General features: G+C 44.5%; 1 protein-coding gene and 1 long non-coding RNA gene across 3 annotated transcripts; one reads left to right on the top strand and one right to left on the bottom strand.

The window, feature by feature from the left end:
• Positions 1-29: 29 nt before the first annotated feature.
• LOC127470599 (uncharacterized) lies at positions 30-9,528 on the bottom strand. The gene is made up of 3 exons (XR_007904338.1): positions 9,422-9,528; positions 582-685; positions 30-121 (listed from the first exon to the last, which is right to left on the bottom strand). It is a non-coding gene; the product is annotated as an uncharacterized LOC127470599 (long non-coding RNA).
• Positions 653-17,036, top strand: TNFRSF8 (TNF receptor superfamily member 8). 2 transcript variants are annotated; one of them, XM_051786277.1, is made up of 12 exons: positions 653-940; positions 1,524-1,733; positions 6,838-6,928; positions 8,459-8,584; positions 9,248-9,403; positions 9,497-9,590; positions 10,031-10,308; positions 10,517-10,627; positions 11,141-11,188; positions 12,281-12,306; positions 13,376-13,583; positions 14,758-17,036. In XM_051786277.1, exons 2-12 carry the CDS (start codon positions 1,662-1,664, stop codon positions 14,994-14,996), a joined length of 1,449 nt encoding a protein of 482 aa, XP_051642237.1. In that variant the 5' UTR covers positions 653-940; positions 1,524-1,661; the 3' UTR covers positions 14,997-17,036. The 2 variants fall into 2 exon arrangements, with proteins under 2 accessions (XP_051642237.1, XP_051642238.1); XM_051786278.1 differs by lacking the exon at positions 653-940 and adding an exon at positions 949-1,427.
• Positions 17,037-17,541: the final 505 nt, after the last annotated feature.

Here is a 17,541-nt window from a genome sequence, read left to right as displayed (position 1 = left end):
TTTTGTACTCACATACTTACTTTTTGTATCAGATACTCTGACCTCAGCAGTGGAACTTAAACCTTCCAGGCTGTCTCTTGTGTTGGTGCCTGTCCTTTTGCTAGAAGAGCTTAGATAGGGGCTGAGCAGAGAAAAAATACTCAGAGAGGAGAGAAAAAAAGACAAGCAGAGCTCACCAATTGCCCTGATCATTATGTCATTTGAAACTGCATTTATAGATTGGGAGAATTGCTTAATGGCATATTATTACAGAAGATTAAGGTGTTTTCTAGCCCATTTATTTAATTGGGGAAAACAAGAACGTGATACTCTGACATTCAAATACTTAGTTGTCTCTAGGCCTTCAAGGCATATCTACCCCAACAGCTTTTATAGCTAAGAGAACTTAGAAACTGAGCATTACAGGGAAGGGAGGAGAGTGGAGTTACATGTCAAACACACTCCATGCAATGTGCTGAAAATGCCTGGGGTTTATACAGTGGCATTCTGGAGAAAGAAATCCAGGTAGTTAGTCAAAAAGACAAGAGTTACAGCTGTGAGTTACAGAAGATATTTACACAGGGTCCCTGTGGAATGCTCACCTTTGGTGCTCATCTGGGAGGCAGTGGGGTAGCTCTGGGTCTTTAGTAAAATAATCATTTGTCCAACTTTCAATCTTCCCTCATTTCTTTCGGTTTTCTTTTTGCTGATAAGGGTGAGAAGCAACAACAAAAAAATTAAAACCGAACCCAGAGGTGTGAGAATTCAAATTGTCATGATTTTCCTGTGTACCTCAGAGAGGTTTTCAAGGCACTCTGCTCTTTTTGAAGTGGCTAACCTTCACTTCTGACAAAACTCCTAGGGCAGATAAGAAGGCTTCATGACACATTCAATCAACTGAAATCTTTCCAGGCACCAGAGCACAAACCATCCAGAGTGACAAATGAAAATGAGCAAAATGGTGAGTAGCAAACCCGGGCATGATTGTCAGCAGGAGGAATTTATTTCCAGTGGGATTGGAGGAAAGGGAAGGATTCTCAAGAGGATGGTCTGTGACATGTTGGTGTTTAAGTGGCAACATGTGGCAATACGTAAAACCTAAACCTTGGTGGAGTCACCCTGGCTGGTTGTGAGTCTTCACCCACTTATGCAAACAGGAGCAGAACGACTGCACTGAAACAATGAGTGTCTCTTACTGGGAACTCTCCCGGGGCTTGGTCGCGGCTCTCAAAAAACTGGCGGCTGGATGGGGCAGGGCTTGGCCTCGTGCCTGGCCCAGGCTTTGGGTTGGTGAAGTGCTCTCTGAGGGCAGCCCAGATGACTCAGGAGGCGCCGGCACAGCCAGCCCCGAGCCTCAGGGTGCAACCTGGGTGCTCACACCCGGCCCACAGACACCCGACAGCGCCGGGACCCGGCGCTGAGGCGGTTTGGTTTTGTTCTTTTTTTAGGTTTCTTCTGGGGGCAGCCCCCCCTCTCCCTCCTTCCTAAATTGTTTTCTCACCTCGCTTGAGTCTCAAAGCCTGTCCCTTGCTTGTCTTGAACAGCTGGAATGGCCCTGGGCTGAATGAACAGACACGGAGCAAGGCTGGGCTGGAGCCTGGAAGGATCTCGGCTTCCAGAAGGAGCAACCTGGCTGTGCCACCTGCAATGCTGGGAGCCAGGGATATCTAACACCACCTCAGATGGCTGCCTGCAGCCTGGCACTGGCCCTGCAGCTCCTGCTGCTTCTCCAGGACATCCAGACATCCCTGCAGGTAAGGCAGGGAGGCACCAGGATCCTGCAGCCCCTCAGGACGAAGGAGCCTGGGGAGGGCTGGAGGCAGCCGGGGCTGCAGGGCTGGGGGTGGGAGAGTGGGTGTCCACAGACACAGGGGTTGTGCAACGTGGGGGGATAAAGGCATAAAGCAGAGCTGCCAGGAGATAAAGGCATAAAGCAGGGCAGCCAGAAGAGTTTGCCCTCTCTGGGAACTCTGCAGGCAGGAGCAGGGGCTGCGAGCTGGGATCTGCATCCCCGTGTTGGCATTGCTGGAGTTCCTGCAGCTCCAGGCACATCGCAGCTGGGAAGGGAGGGAGGGAGGGAGGGAGGGAGGGAAGGTTTGCTTGGGGTAGGGGGGCTTTTATTTCTGCCTGTGTGCTCTGTGAAAGGCACATTCCTTGCAGAGCTTCGTTCAGAGGCTGCTGCTCACTCTGCTGAGGCGAGTCAGGAAAGGCAAATTGAAAGGTGTAGAGGCAAAACCATAACAGACCTTCCTCTTTACAACCCCCCCCCCCCGACTCTGACTTCCTCATGAATCCACTATTCTTTCTGAATCAAAATCACTTAAAATAGACACGGCCCTGCAGCTGCACTCAGTGATGCTGTAGGTGCACACCAGCTCCCTGCTCAGATCGTATCAGCTCCTGTGGCTTTGCTGCCACCCCGATGCTGCCACTCATCCCCCTCCTCCCGTGGGTCCCCTGGCAACGAGCCCTCAGCACCTGGCATAAATCCAGGTAATTTCCCTGGCCAACACCGAGGCATGCACGTTAAAAAAAACAAAGGTCAGTCACAGAGACTCTCTGCACAGGTACAGTTAAGTAGGTGAGTAATTGCCCTCTGTGCTGGATCCTGAAATGGGGAAATATGAGCATATATTAACCTAACAGACCCGTCTGTCTGAATAATAGAACATCACTTGGGCTGCCAGGAGGTATTTTACAAGACATTGACTCCAATTAGATCTTTGAAAATAACCAAGTCCTGCATCCTCTTCATAGGCATTTGAAAAAGGTCCTCTTGGCTCTTTTGGTAAGAGTAGGAGTTTGCTCTTGCATCTGTAGTTGTAAATTCCCCTCCCACGTGGCAAGTTTGCTCTACTTTCCCCTCCTTATCTGTCCTGCCACTGTCTCCTTCCTGAAGTACAGAGGGATTGGAGTCTGTAGTCCTTGCTCACCTGGGGAGTACTTGGGAGGGCATTCAGATAAACTTGTCTGGCCTCCTGAATGCAAACTGCTTTAGGAGAAAGGCAACAGAAAAAAAAAGAAAAAGGATGATATTTTTGCTAGTTGATGTCACTTCTGGTGGTTTTTTTCACAAAATGAAAGGAGCTGTGAGAAAATCTGGGTTTTTTTGATAGTCATTGTCAACATGCAGACTCACTGCAAAATCATCAGCTGAGACAAGCAACTGGCTTTTACTGTCCTTCTGCATTGCCTCAATCACAGAAATACCTGCTTTTACTGATACTGGAGTACAGGTGATACTATTTAATGTGAGCTAGTAACAGCTTACTGGTCATATTTTTAAACCATGTTCCACCTTACTTAAGTCCACAGTTTGGGTTTTGTTTCTTTTTCTATTCAGTGAACTCTCATTTGTTGATAATGTCTTTATTATCAAACAGATGGAGCTTGACAACTTGAAGCCTTAGATTACCAGCTTCTTCAGTGCTGTCAGAATTTGGCTAGAAGCTTGACAGGCAGTTAACTGTTTTGCTGCAGTATTAGTCAGTTCTAGAATAGCCACTGCTGGTAGAGATCTTTTTTTTACTGTAATGTGCTTTCTTCCTGACTTACAGCTCATTTGTAGCAAATTTCGTGCTCTGCCTCACCATCACTTTTTCTCTATGAGCTCAAAAGGCCATAAGTAAATGAGTCAAACCTTGCCCTGACTGAACTGCAGAGTAGCCCACTGAATTCAGCACCATCTTTACAACTGCCATTATTTAATTTGGAATAGCAAACACGTTTGTAGAACCAAGGAAAGTGAGAAGAGCTACAAAAAGCCTACCTTCTAAAACAAAGTCTCACAAGAAAGCACTGAAAAACCCAAATGCTTTGTATCTAATATGTCTGCTCTATTTAATTGGGCCTTGATCTGCAACACATTTAGAAAAGAAAAAAAATAGTTGGCCTGTTAGGTCACTGAAAGCACTAAACCAGGGGATCCCTGGGGATGCTGACACAGAGCAGTCCAAGCAGGATAGCAATTGTGGTCTTTCCTTTCACCACATGTATTCCAGCTCCTGCTAAGTCCCAAACCTTTATTTGAAGAGCATGCAGGAAAAATTAGTGAAATTCAGTCTCTGTCTCCCTCCAGTTGAACAGCACACTGAATCCAATTGAAGAATTCCTTGTACTAGAGCAAAACCAGATGTAAATTACTGATCTGACAGAGACTCATGACTTGTTCAAATCTGTTCAAAAGGTGTGGACAGATTAATTTTGTGGTGAGAAGCTCTCTGCTGCACTGGAGATTGTTTGCTGCTGCAGCTCCCCTTCCTCTCAGCTCACACATTTTTCTGTTCCCCTGCAGCTGGCACAAAGCAGCATCACCTCTGCATTGTGTCCTCCTGTCCAAGCCAGATCAAACCCACTCTGACACGGGACACAGACGCAGAATTAAAGGCTCTGAGGTTTCTCATCACAGCTGACAGAGACCTGTCACACCCAGGGCAGGAGTCAAACAGCTTTAGGATTTAGAGGGGAAAAGCTGACAAGAATGGGGACATGGTGACTGAGGCTGAGCATTGATATGTGTGTGATTTACCACTGAAAGGGTCCGTGCTAATTGCTCATGAAACACCCCTACTGAACAGGGGGCAACCTTAAAGCCATTTTGCAGGTGACTTGGATTAGAAGTGGTGGTGCCTTCAGAGGGTGGTTTGTCAGCCACAGAAATCCTGCCATGATTTGTTAAAGTGAATTCTTTTCACAGCTCAGTGAACAGTACAAGGCTGTGCTGGATGCTTGAGAGCAGCATTTGCTGGGGAGGTGTGGATGATGTGTATAATGTAGCTGTAGGGCAGAGCTGCCCTCCTGTGGAGAGGGGGGAAAGAAGGTTCAGTACTCTCTTTCTTAGGTATATTTTCATAAATTGTGTGGTATCCATATCTAGTTCTTGCAGTAATTTATCACTGCACTGGCATCAGGTCAAATTCATAATCATAACGTGCACTGCTGTATCCAGGAGCAGAATCTAACCCTGAACTCCTGATTTCCATATTTTGGAACAAGGTAACTTTTTAAAAAGCTGCCCTTCCCTCATACTTTTACACAGGCACTCTTCCTTTATTTAAACCCAGAAACACACAGATATACTGTAAGCTTGTGTGCTGCATAAATAATTCAAGAATTTTGTTCCCACCCTGGTTTAGAATTCAGCTGCATTTGCAGCCAGAGTTGGTTGCCCAGGAGGAGAAAATCATGTGTTTGTGGTGACTTCCCACAGGTCTTACAGAGAATCCAATCCAGGCTGATTAGCTACAGCCAGGATGCTGTAGCTTCTTAAATTTTCTTTCTAAACCCAGTGAATTCACTTCATATCACTGTGGTGGCTCAGGAATGACCCCTGGTGTGGTGGCTGGTGGTTTGGTGTCGCTCACTCCGGGCTCAGTGGCTGCCTGGCCAGGCTGGAGCTGCACACAGAAGGGAGGAGATCCCACTTCCCTTTCCTGCAGTCTGGGGCTTCCTCTTCAGAACAGGAAAACACGGGGGGCACGTGTGGAAGTGAGATCTGAGTCAGGCTGAGCAGGCAGAGCCTTCTGCTCTTCCTCTGCAGTCAGACAGGAAAAATACTTGTAGGGAGGTTCTGGCCCAGGGGTGATGCAGAGATGTGTCACATTCTCACTTCTGTTACTGGTGGAGATCAATGAAATTTAATGGTTTCAATGTGATTCTATTTCTTACCCTCCTATTCATTTCCTCCTTGACTGAAAGTTCTGTTTTCTGATGGAAGTTAAATAATTTCTGTGTGTTAAACAGACTAGGCTGTGAAGTGAGTTAGGTAGTGAGATTCTGCACAGTGTACAAAGGCAGCAGGTTTTATTTCAAAGCCTAGTGGGGAATTCATCAGCAGAAAGTGAGATGGAGAGTTTCTGAAATATTTAACTGCTCTACCAGTATCGTGCTGGAAAATCTCAGGGGAATCTGCTGATTGATTCTTCACAGAAAAATCGCTGTTTATGCCTTCTAGCAAAAAGTGAGAATGAAATTCAGATAATAACAGTTTTAGGGGATTATTAAGGGAGATGCCAAATTCAAAAATCAGATTTTCTCATCAGAACACTTGTGGCACCGTAATTTCCCAGAGCATGTGGTGGCCCAGCCATACAAAAACAAAGTCTTGTTATAATGTTTCTTGTTCCAATTCGTAGCCCAGTCTCGTTTTCTAAGCCAATATTAGAACTATTGTGTGGTGGGTTTTTTTTAACTAAACCAGTATCGGTTATGTAGTAACGAAAGGTTATTTCTGAAAACCTTCACTCACAACAGAAGTGGGATGAGTTATCTGAATAAGAGCTTCAGTGTGAGAACATTTGCAGCATTCTTTCCAAGGCAAAGCCCTCTTGTGTTCTCAGTGCAGGATTTGCCCCTAAATGATAAATAAAACAGTTAATTGGTTTATAATAAACACATCCTTAGGTTGATAAATTCAAGCATTATGACTGCATGAATAAGAGAAAAACCTCTTTGCTGCCAAGAGTTACCTCTGTGCATTACAGCCCATCTGCCTGGGTTCAGATGATGCTGAATATGGCACCACCTTTTACTCCACTGCACACAGAGCTGGAAATCTGTTGCAGAGGTTAGGGATTGTTTTTCTTTTCCCTAAAAAATTCCTTATCTCAAATGAACATGGGACCATTTCAGGACAATGATTTTTATCCTTTTTTTTTTTTTTTTTTGCTAACTGCTGCAAGATTTATAAAGGAGATGCAGACATTAATTTAGTTGCTTTGGGGATACTTGAAGTTTCAAAAAGCTGAGGGCTTTTCCTTACCATCTGCAGCTGTCATCTCTTGGGACAGGTATTGGGATCTGCCCTAGTACAGAATTAGTTGTTTTCTGATTGTGTCTTTTGCCTGTCTCACTTTCTAGACATCATTAACCCCATCTCATTCCTGTGACACACGTGGGAATTGGTTCTATGATGAAACTTCACAAAGCTGCTGTTACCAGTGTCCCTCAGGTCAGTATGTTTATAAAATAATCAAATTTACATGGAGTCTTTCTGGGAGAGACAGTAGGAACTCTGTGTATCTGCAGAATTGCGTTTTGTCCCTGAAAAAAAAGAGCAATTTCATGAATCACTGTCTAATTGAATCTAGATGTGAATCTGTTCTCCACTGCCCTGCTCCTGTGCATGCAAACAGTGACCAAATTGCAAACTAGAGAACTTGGCAGACTTTTAATGTGCTTTTTATCACTTCACTGGACACTGAAGCAGCCAGAAACAGGCAGAATTCATTTCAGCTTCCCTTAGGGTGTGAAATAGCACAGTGAAATTAGACTCAGTGAGTTTCTGCTCACAGACAAAAAGTACAAAATGAAGACATGGAAAATCTGATTATTATTCTCACAGTCACAACAGTTTAAAAAGTGTCTCACGTGAGTGTCCCCTGTCTGGGGACACTGAGAGCTTTGCTAGAAGCTGGTTGTGACTCAAAGGCACATGAGGTCAGAGCAGGAAACACCTTGGTGAGACAAGAGCTCTGGAAATGTCTGAAACTGCCTCTATTGGCCAAAAAACCCCTCGGTGGGTGGGGCATTTTGTGGTGCTTCACCACCATCAGTATCTTCTCTCAGAAATCTGTTCTTTTTCTTTTGTTTTTCTTAAAGGAAATTTCTGACATTTATTTGAGCTCTGATAATACAGAGGGGTTTAGTGTTTGATTGCCAGCATTTTTGTGCAGTTCCATCAGGATTCCCACTGGGACATCCTGTACTGCTGGCCACACCTTCCTTCAGAAGTTGTACAGGTAAACAAGAGCAAAGGATGGAGAAAATAAGAAAAGAGGGAGCTTGTGACTCAGAGACAGTCCCAAGGAAAGCTCTTTTCTCCTCCAAAACCATTCTTTGCCAAAGGTCCTGTCATGACAGATGTCACAGTGAGAAGCAGAGATCTGATTTACATCAATAAGCCACCAGTATCCATCATTTCACCTCTGCTGATTCTTGTCACTCATTCCTTGGCTACATCCTCATGTCAGTCCTGGACATCTCCTCACATCCTCTCCATAATAAAAGTTATAAGAATCCTTTTTCATTTTAATCCTCCACTACTCCTCCAAGCAATAACCTGTTCATGTCTGCTACAAACTCAGCTGCTCACTGCAAAGGAAGAGCAGCTTTTCTAAAAGTCCTTTTAATTGAAGGAAAGAGGAAACCATGAAAACCAATCTCCTGGGAACTCAGGAATGGCAGGACAATTGCCCTCACTGCAGACTTGGTGGTCTTTTCTGTCAGCAAATGAGTTGCCACGTGCCCATTCTGCAGCAGCCCATTCCAACTGGGATAATGTCCCACCCCAGGACAGTTGTGAGCCCTTCATGCTCAAATGGGAAGGGCAAAAACGTGCTAGAGAAACCAAATGACTGTGGTAGGGTGGCTAACAGGTAAAGGAGCACACAAGACACTTCAGGGTGGTTGTCTCCCATTATTCTGAACAGGTGTCCTGCATATTTTGATTTGTTGATTTATTTTTTTTTTTTCCCTCCAGGCTCTGTTAAAAAGAAAGCTTGTCCTGAGAACCCATCTGCAGACTGCATGAGGTGTGGGCCTGGGCAATTTGTGAACACACGAGTCTCGAAGCTACGATGTGATGCCTGTGTCTTATGCAAAAGAGGTTTGCTTTCCCCAACACATACCTCACAATTATATTCCCTCTATGTATTTTATTTGCACTTTGTTCGTATTTTATTCATTTAGAATTTCCAGCAGCAGAATTATCCATCCTTGGTTACTGATTTAGAGAGCAGAATGATACCTTGGCACATTGTCAGTGTGGCTTCCTGTGTGACCTGGGGACTACCTAAAAACTCTTCTCCAGTGCTATCCAATCTGGATTCTACTCTCTGTCTTATATCACAAGCCACTGTCTAAAGGCTTCTCCAATTATTCATGACTTAAGTTGCCATCATGTGGCTTTAAACTGACAGAGAGTAGGCTTAGATTAGATAATGGGAAGGAATTCTTCCCTGTGAGGGTGGGGAGGCCCTGGCACAGTTGCCCAGAGAAGCTGTGGCTGCCCCATCCCTGGAAGTGTCCAAGGCCAGGTTGGATGGGGCTTGGAGCAGCCTGGTGGAGTGGAAGGTGGATGGGATGGCAGGGGGCTGGAACGAGGTGAGCTTTAAGGTCCCTTCAACCCAAACCATTCCGGGATCACGAGGAGTGCCAGCACCTTGTTCTGCCTCCTCAGCCTTTGAACTGGTGTCGCTCAGCTTTGGCCCCCTTTTACATCTCCCTTGCAGGGTGATCCTTTGTCACTGCCTCTATTTCTTGCCCCCAGAACTCGACCTTGTGGAGAAGGAGCCCTGCTCCTTCAACTCCAGCAGTGTCTGTGAGTGCAGGCCGGGCCTGTTCTGCCAAACCTCCGGCCCATACACCTGTGCCCGGTGCCAGCCCCACACCACCTGCCAGCCTGGCTTCGGGGTCCGGGTCAGAGGTAGGAATTCCACTTCACCTTTCCTGCTCTTGGCCGTGGGCCTTGACCTGGTGCCTTTTGGTTGGTCAGTCCCCAGTCATTGTTTTTATTCAGGCACCTCAACACGGGATGTCACTTGTGAAGAGTGCCCTGCTGGGACCTTCTCTGACCAAAGCTCCAGCACTGACAGCTGCAAGCCCCACACAGAGTAAGTCCCTGGTTCTTTAACGTGACTGATTGATTAACTGAAATTAATAAAGGATGAAATGGGACACGCCAGTTCTGGTGCAAAGTATACAAACTTATCTTAGAGGCACTGGAATAGCTTTGGGGCCAGGAGCAGAGGTTAGAAAGCCTCTCTCTGTAGCTGTTGCACAGCCCCTGGAGTAAAGGGAGGGAAGGAAGGAATCCCTCTTGCCTTGTTTTTAGTTTACAGTGGAATTCTACCCCTGTGTGAGTGTCAGGTTTGCATCCAGGTCAAGAATTAATGCCACGGGGGTGAGAAGAAGGTTAATGGCTTTGACACTGAAAGCAATAATTGAAGGTAGTACAAAAATTACCAAAGGGATGTTTGTCACATGGAAAATGCTCCTCTCTTGTACCATGGCAGTTTCTGTAGCACTGACACCCGTTCTCTTTCCTTCCCAGCTGTGCCAAGTTAAACAAAGTGGCACTAAGCCAAGGAAATGCCACACATGATCAGGTTTGCCTGGACCAATCGCCCACCTATCTCACCCAAAGCCCTTTGTCCACGAGATTCAGCAATGAAACAAATCACTCTGACCCAAGGAGCCTTGAGGAGAGCCTGGTGACCATTGCTGGTGGTGACCTTCTAAGTGCCACGACAACTGAAAACCCCAGTTCAGCTCCTGAGGAGAAAGATCTGACTTTTCCCACCTCAGCCAAGGGGGAGATGACAATGGGAGGTAACAAAGCAGTTACTCTGTTTTATTAAAACTCATGTTTTATTGGGAGATATCTTTGGTAAACACACTTTTTATGTGGGAGCTTCCTGCAAATCCCTTACAGCTTGTGAAACGATGTCCATGGGTCTGTGTCCACATACATGGATCTACTCAGAGCCCCTCCTCTGCCTTTCCTTAACCTTTCCTGTGCTCCCTTTCTGTGCTGCAGGTGTAGTGCTTTGGGCAGTGGTTCTCTGTGTGATAGTGCTCCTCGGGGCCATGCTGTTTTTTTGGAAATGGAAGGTTTGCAAGAAGCGGATCCTCGTCCTCAAAGGAAAGCGTGAGTTTTTTTAAAGCTCCAATACCTGGGATGCTGTTTGAGCTCCCAGTATAAGCCAAAGGGGAACTCAAATATCCCAGAATTTTATGGAGGTCCCTGGGGAAGAGGATGTTCACTACAGCCTGGTGAAGGCAGGCCAGATAAGGGTTTTAGGCAAGAGGAATACGAAATATTGAAGCAGCTGTGAGTTTATGGAGGGCAGGGAAAGGGTAACCAGCAGTTTCTTCTCTCAGCACAGATTAAATGATACCTGAAGTGTTGTGTGAGTATTTGTTGGTTCTGGGAATGGGGATGGGCTTTGAGCATGAGAGGAAGAGTGATTTTTACTGACACTGACTCTCTGTAGCTTCACCTGTCAACTGTGTGGGGTGTGCCTGTGGAACCACATTCCCTCTTTATAGAAAGCAGGATGTGCACGTTGTAGGTTGGTTGTAGATCTGTGGGTGTGGCAGAGCTGTTAGAGCCTGCAGGCTCCACGGGGAGTTTGACTAAATGGAAGGTTTCTTTTCTCAGCCCATCTGCATTCTGTCATCGCACACAAATACGGCCTCAAATCGCCAGGTGAGTGACTGATGGACCAGCACTCTGAGGAATAAGTGCAGAGTTTTAATGTGGAGCTTTATTTTACAGAATTTTAACTTAAAAAGTGGGAGTTTTTCATGTCACACCTCTGTCTCTGCTGCCATGCACAAGGCCAGCGCTGTCCGGATGTCACCAGGTGCCACCAGATGGCACTTTGTTCTCACAGTATATGAAGGGTTGGGTGATGTGTCAGTGCAGGAAAGCAGTCAATTAATTTCTGGACAATAAAAAAAAAAAACAAAAAAAAAACCTGTGTGTTAGCCATAGCAGCCTGTACAGATCCCCCAAAGCACACACAGTTTGTCCAATGAGCTGATCCCCTCTCATCACCCTAATCTATCCCATTGATAGATCTAGTCTGTTGTGTTAGATTCTCCCAATCACCACAAATCAGAGCATTTAATACTCATTTATTCAGGAATATGATTTAAAGCAGCTTAATTTTCCCAAAATGGATTTTTTTTCCCTCCCTCACTTGCATTACACAAAAACCCTGTTACTGTGCAGCATTTCCGAGCTGATGCACTGAAAACAAAGATAGTTGCACATCAGGGTGGAATTAGATAGTAGGTCTGAGCTCATCATGCTTCACAGTGCTGCAGGATGTATACTCCCTCCTGCTCACCTCTCTTCTTCCCCCAGCATTCCCTGGAATCATCTAATGAAATTACACATAAAATCCCATCCCCTTAATATTCATCTGACCACACGATGAACTGATCTAGCTTGTTAATCCAGTAGAAAGTTATTAACTTTTTTTTTTTTAATAAACCTGTCTTGTGCTTATCTCAACAAGTTTCATCAGTTCATCAGATGAATTCCAGTAGTGTGGGGAGAGTGATGCAAAGGGCTTTGGGCAGAGCAGGATCTCACAGTCTTGGCAGCAACACTTTGCTGGTTCACCTCAGCTGTGTCATTTGAGGGTGCCCTCAGTGTCAGGAAAACCGTGGTGCAGGAGGGTTGGGCAGTGGAGTGGTTTTGGGTAGGGCCAGGTGGCCTTTCAGAGCAAACATTAACATTCTTGTGGCTGTGTGAATTTTCTTCTGGTAATTTTTCCTCTCTCCATTGCAGGTTCTGACCTAGGGGACAAATGTGCAGTAAGTGTGAACAATATTCCAAACCAGATCCTTTCCAGACCAATGCAAATAGTGTTATTTTTCAATGTCCTGTCACAGAGTGCCAGGCTTTTTGCTTGGACTTTCCTCTACAATGTGTGATCATCAGGCTGCAGCAACGAGCTGTACTAGGACTTGCTACTTTCGTGTCTTGAACTGGGTTTAATGTGGTGTTAAATAACGTGATGCTGCCAATCTTGCTTGTGAGGGGAGTATTTGGTTTGGTCTCATGCCATTAATGGTGCATTCCATGGGACAGGATCCAAAATCACGGGATGAACATGCCCTTTCTTCATTCTGGGAGAAATTTGTCTGTCAGTCCCTACTTTGTCTGTCAGATATTAATTTTTCCAATGACTCTGGTGGCAATTATCTATTATAATTTCAGAGTGTCATTGCTAATTCCTGAGTTGTGGGGAGTTTCCACTCTTGCTTCCTGAGTCAGACATGAGCAAGAATTTTAAACTGCACATATCAAAACCTTACAATGTTTTTTGTGGGGTTTGTGTTTGTTGGTTTTTTTTCTTTCCCAACCTTGTGGAAACACAAACAGAGCTAGGAACCTTTGACCTCCCTCAGATTCTGGCTCCTCTTTTAAAGAACTGTTTATAATTAATTCCTCACCTAATAGGTAGTCTGTGCTTGTTAGTTCTACCTGAGGTTCTGCTGAGGCAATTCCATTTTGAAGTTAAACCAGTTCAACCTCTGGCTTGTTCTGTTCTTCCATGGGAGTGTGGTAGATCTTTGCAAAACCTAAGAGGTAGCTTCAGTGAAGATGATGGATATTCTTGCAAATGTCATCAAAAATCTGTAAATTTAGCTTAGAAATGCTGGTTTTTAAATATAGGCTTAAGTGATGCAGGAACCTGCTTCAAAGAAATTTAAGTTCCTATACCTGTCACACACTTTAGAATTCTTCCCTCCCTGTGACAGTGGTGCTGTGAGGTACATCCTGTTGTCCTGCCTGCCCTGGAAGGGTTCTGCAGAATCCTTGCCATCTTCACAGTGTTTTTACATCCACCCCACTTTTGCCCTCTGTTTGCATTGGCAGAAGCTCCCCCTGACCATTGAGAGTGGGCAAGAAGAGAAGGAGTTAATTGGCAGAACCCTCCCTTTGGAAACCAACAATAACTTGGTCTCCAGCACAGAAAAAGCACAGAGTCCCCACCGGGGTGTGGCTGAGGTGACACCCAGCAGTGGGAATGGCCCAGATTGTCCTGTGGATTCTCGAGTCAGAGACCACACCAACAACAGAATTGGTGAGTCTTGCTTTTTTTTCCCTTTCTCTCTTGTTTTTCCAGTTTTTCAGCCATGTCACATAATGTCATTCCAAGATTACCAATAAGATGCAAAGTGTTCAAATCTGCTAATAAAGACTGGAGCTGAATCTCCAGAATCTTTGACACACAAATATCTATTCATCTGAATATAACACTTTTTTATTTTCATGTTTGCCTTAGTCACCTATGAATCTGACAGAAAATTCCCTTATTCCTCCTATTCATTCCAGAAGATGTAAATTTACACAAGAAATTTGAAAACCAAAAATATATCAACTGGGAAATGATGTTCTGAGTGGGAGTGGTAGTTCACATCACTAAACTACCATTTGCTTCTCTGGGGTTCACATTAATAGCTGGAAATGTGTCTCCCATGTATTCCCATGAAGTCTTTGACCATGGCACAGGGTGGGAGATAAAGCCAGGCAAGGGAGCTCACTGAGGGGGAGAATTGTTACCTGAGACATTCTGGCAATGTTTCCAATTTTGAGGTTATTTGAAAGTGTTATTTTTCATATTACAAGAGCTGACCTTTCCTTACGAAATGAGCTTTCTGTTTTTACTGTGAGTGATGGATTGGGATGAATGTGATGATTTGACTTACCATATCCAAATACCTCCAAGCAATTGTGACCTGCAGTGTCTGACCTGCAGCATCCTTCTGAATTAAGTGCAGTGGTCCAAGCCATTGCAAAGGCCTTATTTACCTTTTTGTGAAGGAGTATGTATAACAAGGTGGACACAGAGTTCAAATCTATCCCAGAAAATTTTGCAGTTTATTCTCAGCTGGAAAGAATGTCATTTCTTTGCTGGTCTTAAGACCCCAGAATTTCTGTACAGTGCTGATCCCTGCCCAAAGGCTACTTTCAATGCAGGTGGTGTTGTTTCTTGAAACAGCAGGGAAATAAACCTTGGATTCTTTATATCTAGGTACCAATTAATTGCTTCTTCTAGCAGGCTTTTGTGATTATCTTCTGCCTTTTCTGCTCTGTCCTTCTGTAGTCCTAGCTCAGTGGCTTCATCCCATGGAAGCTCAATCTACTTGATCTGGAATGCCCAGAGTCCTAATAAAAAATGTTGTGTGATAAGGAGCCATCTCTGGGGCCAGCAGTGGTTGTTCACTACCCTCAGCACTACTTTTTTCCTTCCTCAGAAAAGCTCTACATCATGAAGGCAGACACTGTTATCGTGGGGTCTGTTGCAGAAGTGCCCGGTGGCAAAAACTGCCCTGCCAGAGGATGTGAAAGCAACACCCAGGAAATCATGGAAGAGGAACTGGGAATGCACTACCCAGAGCAGGAAACAGAGTCCTTCCCAGGGAACGATGTAATGGTTCCCGTGGAAGAGGAGGGAAAGGAATTCCACCACCCCACCACCGCCACAGAAAAGTGACAACCCATGGAGATGATGAGCTACAGGAACACCCAGTGTTACACTAAGTCTGACTCTGTGACAAGTGCCTTGGGTTATTGGGAGACTCCTGGAAAACACTGAAACACACTCAAACAAGGAGAGCTAGAACCTCCTTCATCTACCAAACGACAGGAGTATCCAAACCGTTGGCCTGCATAGCTGACGTCAAATATTCCTCTTTCCCTCTCTCTCCCAATATTATGCTGGAAACAAATTTGAATCAAAGCTGCACAATTCAGAGGACATCTGGATGTCAGCTGAAGTTTCACAGCTTGCTTTCTCTGCATGAAGGAATGGATTGAAACCTATGTCTGGCTACTTCTATTAGCTATGAAAATCCTGGCCAGGGTTCCGAGTCAAACTTGAGATTCAGCCATGGAAGTCGTTGAATAGGTTGTTTTACTTCCAGTACTTCCAAATTTGTCACATATTTTGCAACATCTGGCATTTTCTTAAGGCCTCAACTCTTGACAGAAAGTGATGACAACTTCAGTTTTCCCTAGCACAAACAACTCTCAGGATTGTGGACTTCATGGTTTTTTGAGGAAATAGGATCAAAAGGTGCCACACAGGCTCAGGAAACAGAAGGCAAATAAAACTAATTGAAGTCCACTGTACTTCAGGCCATTCTTTCTAGGTTTTGAAGCCTGATTCATGTTTTTGACTACTTCAAATCATCACTAAGTGTATGAAATGGCCTTTTCTGATGGAAACTCGCTGAATATTTGATTATTGGATGAACTACAGGTTTAACCCGGTGTGGAGCCTGTAAAAAGGGAAATGAAGGAAAGCTGTTTTTCTACAGAAAGAAAAGACTGAAAAAGAGGCACAGCAATTATTTCCTATAAAATTGTTAATATCTACTTGGTTTAGAATTGTTCAGCATCATCAGGGTGACACTGATTTGCATATGCTTTAAAAACAAAGCTGTTTTGTGGTCGACTGGCTTGTGTTATGCTATTTTTCAGTCTTTCATGCTGCTTGTTCAGTAACTGTAAATGTAATAGTGCTGACTATACTTTTGCAGAGGACAATGGAAAATGAGCAAGATGATAAAGTGTGTCTTAATAGTCAAAAAAAGGAACCACAAAAACCATTGCTTGCTTTGCAGTTTTGCCCTGGATGAAGCACTGTAAAAACAGCTGTGCAGCTGCAATGACTTCTCTTAGAACACACAAAAGGAACATAAAGGCATAAAAACACCTTCTTGGGCCAGTCTAGGAGTATGAGCCCAACATTTTATCTGTGGCAGTTGCAGTCAGGGATGTCAGTTAGGAAGAGCACATCAGCCTGGCTAATATCTGCTGGCTAATATTCCTCACAGTTCTGCAGCAGCAGCTGGAATTGGATCAGGATGTCCAAGAGTTTGTCTGAGCCTTTACTATTCACTCATATTGCCACTAGTTTTTCTTCCCTCTTTTGAATTTCCTGGTACAATCTTTCCTCCATAAGCACCCGTGGCAACAAGTTACAGGTACCGTGCCCTGTGTAAAGAAGGACTTTTAACACTTTTAAACTGACCTTTTTATTTCAGTGAGTGCCACTAGTTCTTGTCTTACAGAAGTCAGTGGCTTGTTTTTGTTGGTTTGGGGGATTTTTGTTTGTTTGTTTGTTTGTTTTTGCAACAGAGTTGCTTTTGTGATTCTTGATTTTTGTGATTGTATCCTCCTCAGCCTCCAAGCCGAATTCCCATCTCCTCCTATTTCTCATGTAACTTAGATGCTCCACTGCCTTGGTCACTTCAGTTGACCTCTTCCACATCTACTTTAACTTCACTACATACTTCATTTTAGAAAACACCAATTTGTGAACCGACAAACTGAAGAACCACTTTCACCTGGCTGTGGTTGTTCAGGGCTGTTCTGCAATTACAGCTAGTTGTACCTCTCAGCTCTCTATATAAATTAATGTTTTTTTACTGGAACAGCTTTCTAGGTGAACTGTATGCATTGCAACCTGCTGGATGTGTTATAGCTGGTTTGTTTAATAATGCTGGTAATCTCTGAATTAAAAGTTACATGGATTTTAAGCCATGGCCATACTTTTCTTGTTTGGTATGTAAATGTTTCATTGTTGATAATTTCAGTACCTGTATCAGTCACAGAAGAAATATTTTTGCAGAAGAAATATTTTTGCAAGAAAGCCACTTGAAGCTCATGAAGCTCTTAGTGGAGTGGAGTTTTTCTCAAGAGCAGAGCTGAATTTACAGTAAGTCTGTCTGTGCCATCCCAGCAGTGTGTGACACACGAGTGGAGCAGTGGTGGCTACTAATGAATGCTGGGATGGGTATTAATAAATGCTGGGATGGGTATAAATGAATGCTGGGATGGGTATCAATGAATGCTGGGATGGGTATTAATAAATGCTGGGATGGGTATCAATGAATGCTGGGATGGGTATCAATGAATGCTGGGATGGGTATTAATAAATGCTGGGGTGGGTATCAATGAATGCTGGGATGGGTATCAATGAATGCTGGGATGGGTATCAGTGAATGCTGGGATGGGTATCAATGAATGCTGGG

The sequence above is a fragment of the Manacus candei genome, unplaced genomic scaffold, assembly GCF_025592945.1.
Source record: "Manacus candei isolate 608988 ecotype Guabito, Panama unplaced genomic scaffold, ASM2559294v1 h1tg000022l, whole genome shotgun sequence".
Taxonomy (NCBI): domain Eukaryota; kingdom Metazoa; phylum Chordata; class Aves; order Passeriformes; family Pipridae; genus Manacus; species Manacus candei.
Note: the sequence above shows the minus strand (reverse complement) of the source record. Positions and strands in the feature narration are given on the sequence as shown.